The 16058-nt window shown below is 27.9% G+C and overlaps 1 protein-coding gene across 1 annotated transcript; it reads right to left on the bottom strand.

Moving 5' to 3' along the window:
- Positions 1 to 268: 268 nt before the first annotated feature.
- On the bottom strand, positions 269 to 2142 carry LOC111288545 (UDP-glycosyltransferase 74B1-like). The gene is made up of 2 exons (XM_022879469.2): positions 1399 to 2142; positions 269 to 1188 (listed from the first exon to the last, which is right to left on the bottom strand). The coding sequence occupies exons 1-2, from the start codon at positions 2038 to 2040 to the stop codon at positions 442 to 444; spliced, it is 1389 nt and encodes a 462-aa protein (XP_022735204.1). The 5' UTR covers positions 2041 to 2142; the 3' UTR covers positions 269 to 441.
- Positions 2143 to 16058: the final 13916 nt, after the last annotated feature.

Genomic DNA, 16058 nt, shown 5'->3' with positions numbered 1-16058 from the left:
CGGTACCCGTACCTCCACTGAACATGCAATTGAATCTAAACTTACCCTAAATCGATTATTTTCTAATAATTACTACACCTCACAAATAACATTAATTTGTTTGATTGACAATGCCTCTCCACCCTTAACTAGTAAAACAACATAAATCTTAGGCATCTTGTTAAAATTATAAAAAAAAAAAAAAAAAACTATAAAGAACAACATTATTCCATGTAGATGATATATTCAATTCCATATGCTAAAAAGTTGATTAACTAAGAGGAATCAATGAATAAAAAACAAAAAAAGGACAAATTTGAACTAAAGGCTTCATGAGAATAACAAACCAACTACACACTACTTCAACCAGAACCAGAATAATGCTAGAAACTGAGAAATCTGAGTGCACACTATATCTTCAATAGTACAGAAATGAAGTAGGCACAATCGTAATTAATTTGTTTAACAGTGTCCATTCAAGTTTCTGTAAGAAGCCATCAAATGTTCCACAAATTCATTAATACACTTATCCGAGCTCCCTCCTTCAGTGATTGCTTTCTTAGCTGACTCCCTCCACCTGTTGGCGTTTCTCTTCAACTCTTCGCTTCTCTCCCCTTCCATTACTTTCTTCAAGCACTTCATCAGCTCTTCTTTCCTCACAACTCCCTTCTCATCCTCTTTGGCCCTCACTCCTATCTCCCAAATCTCCTCCACAAATTTTGCATCGGTCAATTGATCAGTCCATTTGGGCACACCAACCATTGGCACGCCAAGGCTCAGCCCTTCCAGGGTTGAGTTCCACCCACAGTGTGTCACAAAGCAGCCTACGGCTGGATGTGCCAGCATTTCTAGTTGGTTACACCATGTTACGACCATGCCCTTTTCTTGAGTTGAGTCTACGAACCATTTGGGCAGTTTTTTCTGTTCTAACTCTCTTACAACCCACAGGAAATGCAAATTGCTTTCCTTTAAGCCCCAGGCGATCTCTTCCATTTCCTCCTCTGTTAATGAAATCATGCTTCCAAAAGCAACATAGACCACGGATCCAGATGGCTTTGTTTCTAGCCATTCCATGCACTCTTCGCTAAGTGGCTTCCATAAACTTGAGCCATAACCTCTGTCACCTTTGATCCTTTCATCCAAGTAAGCAGATGGTACCATCGGGCCAATCAACTTCGCTGGCCAGAGCTCTGATACGGCCATTGCTTCCTACAAGAAAATTGTAAACAAAAATATCAGCCCAAAAACGAAACCAATTTAACTTAAACCAACATTAATATCTTTGTTATATATAAAATATTCTTTGAAATGCTAACGTATAACAAAATTAAGCAGCCTACATGATGATGATGATGATGATGATGATGATGATGATCATGCTCGTACGTAATTAGTAATTTAGTACTGATCTAAACGTACCTTTCCTTCCAGGTCTTCAAAGGTGTTATCAAAAATCCAATCAGCTTTATTCAAATTCGAAAATTGACTCAATTTCATGGCCAAGTACGCAGGATAACTATCTGGGAACCTCAGAAAAGTGGGCAAGTCACGAAAGTTCAAAGGAGGAAGTCCTGGTAATATTAGGGGTGCTCTGTCAGGAGTAAGTGGCAGAGCAAGCAGGCCACCATGAATATGAGCAAAGATGCTACACACCGCGGCAGAATTGGTAAAGAATGCAGCTCCATAAATCCCATGCTGCTTTGCCACATCAAGAGCCCATGGCAGAAACGAGTCATACACTATACAATTAACAGGGGTGCTAGAGTTTCTGAACTTTTGGATCAGTTCAGAAAGGGTTCTGGAGCCATTGTCCCAGAATGACTTAAGGTAAAAATCTACATTTCCCGCTTGAGAAAAGCCACCTTGATCGAACCCATCAGAGATGGACTCGACCCCAATATGAGCCGCACTTATGGACTTGACGGTGTAATGGGTTGTGGCTAGCGTTGCCTTGACACCTTTAGAGGCTAAACGTTTCGCAAATTGGAGAAGAGGGTTTATGTGGCCTTGGCTAGGGTACGGCAGTACTACTACGTGCCCTTTAAACCGTTTATCTTCCATTTTTTGTTTTCCTTTGCTAAAGGGTCTCTGATGAATTTGAAGGCTGCTTGCGAGCAAGGGCGTCTTTTATAGAGCAAATTGAGAAGGATCTGGCGTGATGAGAGGTCGGCAATTGACAGGCCAAGTGGATCATATTTCTGCGGACAGAACCGACGAAAAAAAGAGGCAAAAGTTTTTTTCGTCCGAAATTGATTTTCTAGTAGCATGCGAACGGTTATATTTAAATTATATCTTATACTTAGAAAGATTATACAATTATAAATATAAATATAGTATAAAAAATAAAAAAATAATATGATTTTAAATTTTAAAAATAATTACATATGAATTTAATAAAATTAAAAAATTTATTTTGTATTTTAATATCAATACAAATTATGACATAATTTTTGTATAAAATATAATATCAATATATAAATTTTAATATTTTCATAATATAAATACATGAATTATCATATTTAATTTAAATAATGCCTTTAACATTTGTGATAAGAAAATTATCAAAAAATATATTTTAGGTAATTATATAAACTAAAATTTATAATATATAAAAATTTAAAATATTCATTATCATTGAAAAAATTACAAAAAATTGAGCTTATATCCTTTTTTTTTTTTTTACTTTTAATTTTTATAATGCTTTTTTTATTTTATTTTAAGTTAAATTAATTTTTAATAAAAATATAAAAGAATCAATAATTAGTATGAAAAATTAAGTTAAGAAAGCATTTAGGTGGCGTTTAGTTTTAAGGGAATCCATAAATTTTTTTTTCGAAATTTTGATGGTGGGTATTTGATTTTCAGGTTTGATTCATGCTAGTTTGATTCTGGAGAAAAATGTCAGATTCTCAATAGTACCAAAGTCTCGGAATCATAAACCCACATCTCCCTATGATATTCTAAGATTTCAGGGGAAAAAGTTATTTTATTTCAAAATTTGACCTAAATAAAAAATAACGAAATAGCTATTACCTTTTTGAAAAGTATGTTTAGAAGTGATTGAAACTCAATTGTAAGTTTTTATACAAAAAATATTTTTATATTGTAATTAAGGCATTTGGCATGAAGAAACGTCTTAAATAATTCTTTTATATTTTTATAAATGGATTATTTAAGGTTTTTTTGTATAGAAAAATACATTAAATAATCCATTTATATTTGTATAAAAAGATTATTTAAGGTATTTTTATACAAAAAATACCTTAAATAATCCATTTATATCTTTATAAAAAGATTATTTTAAGCGTTTTTTGTATATAATCCTTTTATACAGAAAATGCTTCAAATAATCTTTTTATATTTTAAGATTTAAGATTTATTACTAATATTTTTATAAAATGATTATTTAAGGCATTTTTTGTACATAAATGTCTTAAATAATATTTTTATAAATTGAATGATAATTATTAAATGAACCAGAGTATAAAAAATAAAAATACTATTTAAGGCATTTCTATACAAAAAAAACCTAAGATAATCTTTTTATTTTTTTATAAAAAAATATTTAAGGTATTTTCTGTACATAAATATCTTAAATGATCATTTTATAAATAAATTAAAAGAACATTTTTAATTTTTTCTATGATATAAAAAAAGTGACAAACACATTAATTGATCTTTTTTCTAATAATTTTTTTTATCAATTGCTATACTAAAAAAATTTTAAATGCCTAAATTGATGATATTTTATAAATAAAAATAATAATTAAATATAATATTTGTATTCTTTTACTATTAAAGTCATCATTTTGTCATTTGAATATTTATTATTAATAAAACAAAATGAAAAATTACCATCATATATGTCAAAGAGATTATAGTAATTATATAAGAATTAATTTACGTGAATTTATCTCAATCAAACGAGTGAATCTAAACACGAAATACCTTAAAAATAAAATAAAAAAACTTTAGATATCGCACTTTCTCATGAATCACACTTACTCTTAGAATTCAAAATTCTACGAACCAAACGTCTTCTTAAAATAATATTTTTCAAAAAATAAAAATGTGATTTAGAAAATTTTTATTTTATATATTTTTTCGATTTCAAATATAAATATATTTTAAAAATAAAATAACATATCGTGTGTGACTTTGTTTTTTGTTTGAATTTGTGATGTAAGAATTTTGATTAACAATGTAGTCAATGGTGCAATTTGTCTAATAAAATTAAATTTTAACTATTTATTATAAACTTTTATTTTAAAGTAGGGATTCATTTATGTTAGTGTAATACTTATGTTTTTGTTATTATTACATTAAAATTTAATTTATGATTGATTTAAATTAAATAATATTTTTAATTTTAGCGATTTTAATATAATGATAAAAATATAAAATTTATATTAATGTAAATTGATTTTATTTATTTTTTATTTTATAGATGTGAATGTGACATAAGCTATAAAGTTATAAGGTAAAAATGAATATTTAATTTATCGTTTTTTTAATGACGCATAGCATTAAAAAGTATTTTTCGTTTTGAGAAAATAGATTGTTTTGAAACATTTTAAAATAACAGGAAGAAAATTTATGTAAAAGTATTGTAATTAATTTATGAAATTTAGTTCCTCCAAAGATGAAACACGAAAGGTAACGTCAACATGATTCGCTAATGGCTTACGCACATAGTGATCTTCTCAGATCGATCCTGTGGAAATGGCATTACCACCACCACAAAATTTGTTCCATCCGCATATGTGCCATACCACTTGCATTTTCTATTCATTTATTTATATGATTTAAATCTATTACTCCCACATTTATCAGCCACGCGTTAGATTCATTAACAGACGTTCCTCGCCAATGCTAGCCACTACTAGTACCTAAAAATTGACCAATTTTCCTGTCATTCTAAGTATTGTCGGAGCTCAAAAGAAAGAGAAAATGTTGTTGGAATTGTAATTATAATTCTTTTGCCTCCCATTCTCTCCGTCGAACAAAACGTCGGATAATAGAAGTCGGCCAACTATTAGTTTAGTATTTTTTTAGAAAGAAAAAAATGCGAGGAATAATTTTTGAATTATAATAAAATATTTAATATAATATATAAATTTTAAAAAATTTTAATATAATATTTAAATTATGATTTTATTATCTAATTTAATATTTAAAGAGTTATTTATATGTTATTTATTATTTTTTAATTAATTATGTTAAAAATAAATATCATATTAATTAATAAATTTATAATTTAAATATTATATTAAAAATTTTATAATTTAAATGTCATATTAAATATTTCACTACAATTAAAAAATTATTTATAACATTAATACTTATAAAAAATTTACCGATTTATTGTTTGTTTTGGGAGTTCAATTAAAAGATTTTTATTGTATTAATATGTACATTATTATATTTTATAACTGAATCCATAAATTATGTGTTGCTATTTTTTTTATATTTGAAATTATGGAGTTTGATTTTTAATTATTGAAAATAATAATTTAATATTTTTTCATCAAATCATATGAGTGTTAATAATATTTCTTATTTTTCATTTATGTTTCGAAAACACATTAATTTTTTGTTGTGTTGTTTTCAAGTTCAAAAAGCAAAGAACAAAAAGAAACAAAGAATATTTTGGAGAGAGAAAAAAAAAGAGAATTCTAGAAAAAAAGATGATGAAGGAGGGAGAAATAGAAAAAGATGACGATTTGGAGAAAAATAAGAAGAGAAAAAAAGAGAATAAAAAGTGTTACGGCTAAAAGTAGAGAAAAGAGAATTGGATTTGAATGACGAGCACAGTTCCACAATTTAATTTGATTTGATTTAGTGTTCTATAAATTTATTTTTTATTTTTATTTTTTGGTTTAATGTTGATTTTTTTATCATTTCATTTTATTAAATCTTTATCGTCTTTTTTATGTTCTTTATTTTTTCATATAAAATCTTTCATTTTTGTTATTTATGTTATGTAATGGATTGTATTATTTTTTTTAAAGCTTGCTAACAAATATTTAAGCAGTTCAAAAGGAAAAAGAGAAAGAATTAAAAGTACTAAAGAATGAAAGCAAAACAAAGGAAGATATATTCTTGATAAGTAAAATATTGATAATTTGTATATTTATAATAATTTTATAAAAAAATTAAGTGTCCCAATTTATGTAGATACAAAAAATACTAAATATATTTTTTTTTGTTAAATTTATATATGATTTTTATTAAAATTTAAACTGTGTTATATTTGTATTATTTTTTATGTTGTTTTCAATCATATAATTGTGTCGTATTTTAAATTATCAAATATAAGAGATAAAAAAACAAATCAAAACTAGCATCGTAAGTAGACCTACTCATGGGGATAGCGTGTCCAAAATTTTAAAAGATTTGGACATAAATATTAAGCCTGTTAAATGAGTTTAGACAATAAATGAGGTCTGATAAAAAATTAAGGCTTGACTTGGATTTCACCATTCAAGGCCCATGCTTAACTCGGTCTAGTTTGAAAGTTAAAAAATATTTTTATCATAATGGGACAAAACCCATTTGCTTTTTTTTTTTCAACAATAGATAAGGACCATTTGTTTTATTACTTATAATATGATAAAGCCTATTTTTTTCTTTATACAAAATAATAATCCAATTTTAAATTATATTCAACAAAATTAAGTTGGATCCAAGCCTAAATGACTTATAAATTCAATTAAAATTAATTAAATTAGTTAAATTAATAATTTACAAAAAAAAAAACTTATCATAACGGTTTTTGGAGCTATTAAATGAATTTGAAAATAACAAAAAGGAGTTGTCATCAATCTTTTTTGGCTAAGTATGATTGGCCACCTATTAAAACTTATATTTTTAATAAAATCTTAAAATTAATTAAAACTGTTTCAAAAAGATAATTTTTAAGTCTGTGAAACAATTTGGGTTTAAGAGTCGATTATGCGTAGGGAATGATTAGCATCCCCATAGCGCTTGTTAAAATTGATACCAATTAATTATGTGTCATCTTTCAATTTTGACAAAAAAGATCTTAAATTTGGTATTTAAAATTAATTTTCTTAAATTTTTTTATTGTAGTAAAAACATGTTTTTATGTTTTTAGCTTGGTTTAAAAAAATAAATAGGAACCTTGTTTATTAAAAATTTTTTGAAAATATTCCAATACTTTGACAATATTAAAAGGAACTTTCTTACCTAAGATTCTCTTGAGAATCATTACTCAAAATTCTTAAAAATTTCATCATCGGGAGTTCATATTTATTATTCAAAATTTATAATGCATGTAATAAAAAATGATAACTAAACTTTAGTCTCGATAATATTTTAAAAGAACTTCATTTCTTATTCTATTTATTAAAATAGATGAGAAATTTTTATCAAAAATTATTCTAAATACTCTAATACATTGATGATATTTTATATGAATTTTCTCACATAAAGATTCCTATCTAATCATTACTCGAACTTTTTTAGGATTTCATTTTGGAAACTCATGTTTACTTTTTTTTTTTAATAATTATTAATATTTAAAGGTTATGTAATAATAAAAATATCTATAAATAAATTTATTTCCTAAAAAATTACATACTCTTATGAATATTTTCTATTATTTTTAATTTTTTTAAAGAAAATTGTTCCAATCAAAAAATAAAAAATAAAAATCTTTATATTGAAAATAATTTCTAAATATTTCAATATTTTAATAATTTTTCAAGTCTTTTCCCACTTAGAGAATTTTTTAAAATTATGACTCAGACTTCTCGAAGTCTTATTATAAAAAATTTTGATTTTTTCTTTTATATATAACAATAGAAGTTTTCACAAAAATAAAAATAAATACCAATGATAATAATAATTTTTTAAAAAAATATTGACATAATGTAAAACATGCTAATAAAAACTAAAATAAAAAAAGTAAAAAAATAATACTTAAACAAAGCTTTCACGTTAAAGCCTAAAATCACATGTCCACTAAGCCAAAATTTGAAGCCCAGCTACCTCTAACAACTGGTCCAGGCGAATTAAACCTTAGGAGCTAGTCATAGGTCGTAGGTCACGGGCTGATGCTGGTCTTACCCAATAGACACTGAAGCCCAAACCTAGCTTGAATCTAATTGACCAAATTTTGGTGGCCTTATAGATCAGATTAGAAATAGGTTGGAGTTTATGGGTCGGATCTATTAGGTCGCAGGCCAGTTCTGACCTAGCAGATATTTTTTTTTCAAGTATAAAACCTTAAGTTTTTTTTTTAAAAATTCATTTAAAAAAAAATAAACCTCAGCTCTCTTCAAGCCCCAGAAACTGGCAGCTTCTAGTCGTCGCCACTACTCCACCAATAATTGCCAACTATCAACTTCCATTTGAGCCCAAAATCTCACCAAGGCTTCATTTTGAACTCATCTTTCACATTTTACAGATGGATTAGCTAAAACCCAAATAAATTTTCGTAGATTTACGTTGGAATCTTGCAACTCTCACATACAAAAAGTCCCTCATCTGTTGTCATAAGTCTTTCGAGCAGTGAAATTTTAAAAATTTAAAATATTTTACACGAAGGTCTTAGAGATTATGTTTGGAGGTCTTACAAATATCGATATCTTTGAATGTTCTTCATATCAGAAGTATTAAAACTTTTAAATTTTAAAATGTTTTGCTCGAAGGTCATAAAAATTATGCTCGAAGGTCTTACAAATCTTCATATCTTTGAATGCTAATCGTATCAGAGGTATTGAAACTTTAAAAATTTAAAATATTTTTTCCAGAAGTCTTAGAAATTATGCCTAGAGGTCTTAGAGATTATGTCCGAAAGTCTTAAAGATTATGCCTAGAGTTCTTAGAGATTATGCCTGAGGGTCTTATAAATCTTAACAGCTTTGAATGCTCTTCATATAAGAGGTTTTGAAACTTTAAAAATTTAAAATGTTTTGCCTGAAGGTCTTATAGATTATGCCTAAAGGTTTTACAAATCTTGACATCATTGAATGTTCATCGTATTAAAGGCATTGAAACTTTAAAATTTTAAAATTTTTACTTAGAGGTCTTAGACAAATCTCAAAACTAAAATAGATTTAGCTTGAAATACTTATTAATCCTACTCGAAAGACATAGAAATTATGCTTGAAGGTCTACAAATCTCAACATCTTTGAATGCTCCTTGTATTAGAGGCATTGAAACTTTGAAAATTTAAAATGTTTTGCCTGAAAGTCTTAGAAATTATGCCCAGAGGTCTTAGCGATCTGGGTGCTAGCTTGATAGAGCTTAGTTTGATCTGGGTGTCAGTTAAATTGGGCTTAAATATCTTTGGATGCTAGCTAAACTGGGCTTGGTTTAATTTGGATGCCAGCTAAACTGAGCTTAAATCTTATTTTGTATCATATCTCATCTTTTTAATAACCCCTTCACTTTTTGCAAATAATTTTTCTTTCTACTCTTTAAACCTTTTTGATATTTTGGTCTCTTGTCAAACTATTTTTTCTCATATTTTTATGATAAACTTCATTCTCTCTTTTTGCCCCTTTTTTTGCTATTTTTTCTTTTTTTTCTTTTTTTTTTCTAATATTTACAAAGTTGACAAAGGCAATCATGATACAAATGTCTATTTCTATTAAATGATGCAAATGCAAACATCGATGTGAATGTAAATGTCAATGTGAATGCAAAAATACGAATGCTTGATTCAAATACATATGACTTTTTCATAATGCAAATGCCAATATTCCTTTCATGTAAATGCTCATACAAATACTTTTTTTATGATATAGATGCAATGATGCAAATGCAAATGTCTTTCTTATGATACAAATGTGAATGCCTTGATTATGATGAAAATGATGTAAATACAAATGTTTTTCTCATGATACAAATGTAAGTGATGCAAATACGAATGTCTTTTTCATGATATAGATATGAATGCAAATATTTTTCACATGATACATATATCAGTGCGAATGCAAGTGATGCAAATACAAATATCTTTTTTCTTTTTTTGTGTGAAAAATCTCTATTCAAATTTTTAATGTTTATTTTTCACCAATAATGATCTCAGTATTCTATACAAAATACTCAAATAATCCCTAAACTTTTTCAAAGTAATCACAAAATTACCTTACATAAAGTATCTTCGTAATCAATAAGAAAAGTTAAAAACTTATGATTTTCGAATCTTTTAAAAATTGATAATTACTATTTGAAATGCTTATGGATGGGGGTAATCGACAATTCAATTCTTTTCATTGGTAGGAATATACTTAAGGAAGGCTCGATGAAGGTTGCAAGGATTACTCTTAGGCTCATAAAAAAGATAAGTTTTCTAGAACACATTTCTTTTATTGAAAACTTGATACTTCAATGTGTTTCAAAACTAACAATTATTTTGTGAAAAAGATTTAGGAAGAGAAAGAGGCTATTTTTATTTTCACTTTTTAGTGAAATTATAAAGATTTTAATAGATCTGATCCTTCAAAAGGTTTTACATTGTGACTTTTTATTCTAGATAGAATCTTAGAACTTAAATTTTTTTTTAAGGTTTCTTTAGTGGTTCTAGCTCTAAGCTACCATTTTTTAGGTTTTCACCTTAAAGCTATAAAGAACATGGTAAAATCTTGCTAATTAATAATAGATATAGCTTTTTAATTCAAGTATCCACGTTTGATCAAAATAGACTTTTTAAGATGTGTAATGTAGGCCAAAGTTTAGGGTTCTAAAAGAATGAATAAATATGCTCAAAATATGTTATTTGGGGTAATTAGGCCAATGATTTTCTGAATGAAAAGTCATGTGTCTTTTTTTCTTTGCTTTTTTTTTTTTAAACATTTGACTTCAACTTTAGCATTCTACTTTCTTGAATTCTATCTTCTTTTTACTTGGGATTCTAGTTAATGCTTTATTCACTTTTTGCCCTAGACTCTTATCTTTGAAATACATGTTTTCTTATTTTTGCTTTTCCCTTTTTGTTTTGGAAACATTAGATTTCAACTTTAGCATTCTACTTTCTTGAATTCTATCTTTTTTTTTTTTCTAGGGATTCTAGTGGATGTTTTATTCCCTTTTTGCTTTGAACTTTCATATCCGAGGTATATGTCTTTCTTTTTTTCTCTTTTTTTTAGCTCAAAATATTTGACTTCATCTTTAGCAATCTACTTTTTTGAATTCTTAGGATTTCAATTAAAACGTTATTCACTTTTTATCCCAGACTTTTATTTTTAAGGTGCATGTTTGACGCTCTTAATATTAGACATTTTCTTTAAAGTTAAGCTATTGAAGATATCCTTATTTTACCCAGTGTAAAAAATTATCCTTGGCCAATGTTCATTTTAGAATAAGAAATTTAATAGGCTTAAATGGGTAGCAAGTGAATAATTTTTCTATTTTAGAATAAGAAATCTAGTGAGTGAAGGATAGAGAAAGATGGCAATTCATAATTTCAAACATGATCACTTAGTTAGAACAGTAAATTATTTGAATAAATAAATAAAAAATTTCTTTTTGTTTTTGTTTTTGTTTTCTTTTATCATTTTTGCATAATTAATGCCTCATTTTATTTTTCACTCAAGGTTCTTATAAGGGTAAAAATTAGGTTGTATGGAATGCTTCAAATTTGATCGCACAGTTCACAAAAAAGCTCATTTTGGTTTCAAATTATTTGGTTTTTGGTAAAATAAGCGAAGAAGTTATTAAGGCATAAAATAAATTATCTTAGGCAAAAAGGAATGTTGCCTCTTTTAGTCAATATGCCTTAAGACGTAAAATAAGGACTACTTAAGAGAGAAGGTTTAGGCATTTTTTATGTTTATGGTTATTGAAAGAATTTGGATGGTTCAATCATATTGGTAAAATTTGGCACATATTGAACTATCAATGAAAAATTTGAAAGAATATTTTACTTTGTTTTCAAAATTCAAAATATATTTTTAAAAATTGGCTTCTTTTGTTTATTGCACAAGAAAAGATTATTATTTCAATATAACAAATGGTGACAAGGTTTGCAAGTTGAAATTCATGCCCCTTAAAGGATTATATCTAGTGAGTAAAGCTATTCAAAAGGATTGAAGCATGTGAGGGTCAAAAAAAGATGTGAAGGTGTTGGATGGGTTTATTTTTTAATAGTAATCATCAATTACTTCAAGATTCTCGCAAAAAAGTGTATATTTCCCTTTGGAAAAGCCTTTTGTTCCAAAATTTTTGTTTTGTTTTGTTTTGTTTTGAAAGCCGCTTATATGGAACTTTATTCTCAAACAATCGTGAATCAATTTTTTTTTTTTTTGCAAAGCATTTTTCATTTTATGATTTTAAAAATTAATTATGTGGGATAGTTATTCAAACAATTACATAAAAATAAAATTTCACAGAAAATGAAAGCATTCATTTTTTCCAAAATAAATTCTAACAAGATTAATTTAAATTACTTCTAGGGACACTATACACATGTCATACGCAAAAGGTTAAAGGTTCAAAAGAAAATCATCCTATCTTGATCTTTCCAAACTCAGAACCTCATTTTACATTTCAACTCTTCACATTTCACAATTTGACAGAATCAACTTCCATTATTCCATCAGTTCTTGAGTCAAAATGCCGCTCTTGATGAGATTCTTAACTTTTTTTTTAGCTATTTATATTTTTCAATTGAAGGATCGATTGTCTTTATAAGATAATCACACTTGCTATTAGGATCATAATTCCTTGTTGATGAATTTGGTATTGTTTTTGGAAGCACATGAGTGAGGCATTGACCTTCTATTAGTAAAGATAAAAGATGAGAAATAGAGATTAAAAATTTTCTTGATCATTTCTTTATCTTTTTTGGTTCTTTATTGGTCAGATTGTAGGTTCAAGTTAGGGACAAGATTGTGAATGGTTATTTGAAGATAAAAATTTATTGGAAAGCTCATATGCAGTTAATTGGAAAGATATGGACTTTGAGAGATATTGCCTATGACTAAAAGTGTGGTTGATGAAGAGGATAAGGATTGCACGGGTTGAAATTCTTAGGTAAATACCCCTTAAGTGTAACTGCTTGCACCTCCCATTCATTCTTTTTCAATGTATTTTCTTTTTCAACATCAGTTGCATCTTTCAACTTAATCCTACCATTCTTGATGTATTTTTTTATCATTTTTCCAGTAATTACCGTGTCAGTAAAGTTTTTAGATATATTCCCAATCATTCTTTCTTAATAAGGAGTGTTTAGAGAATTGACAAACAGAACAATAATTTTTTTCTCTGACAGGGGTGGTTATACTTGGGCTGTCATGTCTCTTTATCAATGTGTATATTTCTTGAAGGTTTTGGTTGACCTTTTCTTCATGTTCTATAAAGACTACCTATTTGGTATTATATCTTCAATATGCTTGTATTGTACTACAAAGACCTTAGCCAAATCATTCCAGGAGTAAATCTTACTTCGGTCAACTGGGCATACCACCTTATTGTAGACTTAGTGAGACTGTTTTGAAAGTAATAAATAAACAACTTATCATCATGAGTGAATCATGTCATATTTCGGTAGTACATGATGATGTGTACCGAAAGACATTTCATTCCATCATACTTTTCAAAATATGGGACTTTAAATTTTGATAAAATGATAAGATCATGCATTAGCCTAAGCTCATTGGCATCAACATTCCCATATATATCATAGCCTTCAATTGCCTTCAGTCACTCTTACAACATATTATATTTATCCCTCATCACCATATCTTTTGAAAGATCTAGCACCCTTTTTAGTTGCCTTCATTTTTTAAAATCATCCAAATTTTGCATAGTAATGGAATCGTAAGGAGTAGGCCCTGGATTGACATTTATCTGAATTGAAAGCACCTTGAGAGAAGTGTCAATATAAGGTTGATGAGTTGCTAAAGGTGCTTGTGACATATGTGGGTCTCGAATAAATGGATATGTGAACTCAGGTGGATGCAATGGTTCTTCAACAGTTATTTCTTTCTTTGCCTTATGTGTTTTAACAATTTCTTTTCCTTTTATCAAACTTGCAAACATTTGTTTTAATTTTGCCAACTATTTATCCATATTTTATTGCATTCCCATAACTGTTTTCCCTGATCTTTCCTTAGGCTTTTTTCATTTTGGCCATCTGATTTGTATTTTTATTTTTCATGATTTTGGTTTAGGCTGATCTTGTTTCCTAGAATGTGTTATCCTTGAACCTTTCATTAATTACCAAAAATTAGAAATGCATGACATGAATTCTATTATTAAAACTTTCAAAAATATCTTTTTATTTTAAAGGTTTGACGAAAGTATATTCATAATCACCATTACTTGTACTTAGCTGACATGAATAACAATGAATTCAAACAAATAATGCATGATATGCAAGTCAAATTTTATTATTATTAAGAATGAGCTTAAATTCTATCCTATATTTAAGTCGGGTTATTTAAAGACATTTTTTTACCTCAAAAGTTTGGTGAAAGCATATTTGCAATCATTATTCTTTTTCACAAGCTCCTTTAGGCACACCATTATTAAAAATGAAATTAAACAAAGATGTCCATTCTTGGAAAATTCAAAAGTTTTCATTCATTTTCAAACGTTTCAATTTTACACATCATGAATTGTCCTAGGACTAGGGCTGAAAAGTGCTAGACTAGCTTTTACTCCTTTTTGCCTCTAAAAGAAGTTAACTATGATTATTGGTAATGACGACCTTTTACTTTAAAGCTTTTATTTTTTTTTCATTATCTTGACCAATTTGACTATTACTTACAACATTGCTTGCTATCTCGGCATGATCGATGAAGGATTCCTGGAAATAACTACTTTTATTTTGATATCAAAACTCAAATATTTGACTTTTATCAATCTTTGTACCTTATATTTCAAATATGTGCAGTCCTCTAGAGAATGGCTTATAACGCCAAAATGATATTTATATCAGGCATTAGGGTTGTACCATTTGAGATAAGGTGGTTTGAGGGGTTTAATAAGATAAGGGCAATGACATAGTTTTTCAATAGTAGTGGGTATAAATCTAAATAAAACATGAGTATTGGGTCAATAAAGGTTTTTCCTTTGGTATTGGTGGTGCAAGACTTCTTTTGTTCTATGGTTGGTTTGTTGTATTGAAAAAATGGTGGTATAGTTGGTGTTGGAGTGAATTGAAAAACTCTGGATCAGAAACTGGGTTTAGAAGGTGGTGATAGGATAGCATACTAAACAAGTGGTTGTGAAATGTAAAGTAATAAGTATGAATTCAAGTGTGAAATTCTTAGAGATTGCATGAAGTTTGGGGGCTTAATCCTAGGTGCTTGAAAAGGAGATTAAAAGTAGTTATAAAAATGATTTAAGTGCGGGTTTGGACTTAGGAAAGTTGGTGAAGATTGTTGAAGCCAGGTGACTCCATTCGAGAAATTAGTCTTTTGAGTTCTGTCATTTTTATGGCCAATTCACCCATTCCTCTCTTGAGCTTGCCTAAACTTTGATTACTGTTCGAATCACCCAATGCCTTAGTATGCTCGAGAAAAGTGCTACAACCAATAAGAGCCAGTTGATCTTAATTTGATGGAATTTGAAGTGATAACGACCCTTGATGAGCAACAAACTTAACCATACCACTACCTCTAATAATTTCTCTCAATTGGGTAATATGTTGTTTCATCTCCCAAAGCTCATGCCAAACTCCTTCTAATTCAATTGCAATACACTAATTCTTGCTTCCAATTGATTTCCCATTTTCACCATTCTGATTTTCACCAAGGTGGTCATTTTATTTTAGGACTTAAAAATTTCTATATTATTACCTTTATTAAATGAACATCATAAAACAATTTCTACCTTATATAACACACAGAGCATGTTTATGAATATGGAAATGATGCCTAAAGAATATCATAAAATGCATATATGCCTAAGATAATGATTTTCACATGTACAAGCCCCAAATGATAAAAATTTTATCATCCATAAATGTGTATGCAAGAAATGTAATATTATGTTACAGGGATGGTGGGATATGAAATGCAATATATGTTCTATAAAATCTTACTATTCATGGATCCATATATATGGAATGCAATGACATACTTACATGAGTGATGAGATG

This window comes from Durio zibethinus, chromosome 4 (genome assembly GCF_047325235.1).
Source record: "Durio zibethinus cultivar Kanyao isolate XHJ-2024 chromosome 4, ASM4732523v1, whole genome shotgun sequence".
In the NCBI taxonomy this organism is placed as follows: domain Eukaryota; kingdom Viridiplantae; phylum Streptophyta; class Magnoliopsida; order Malvales; family Malvaceae; genus Durio; species Durio zibethinus.
This window is presented reverse-complemented; position numbering and strand designations above follow the sequence as displayed.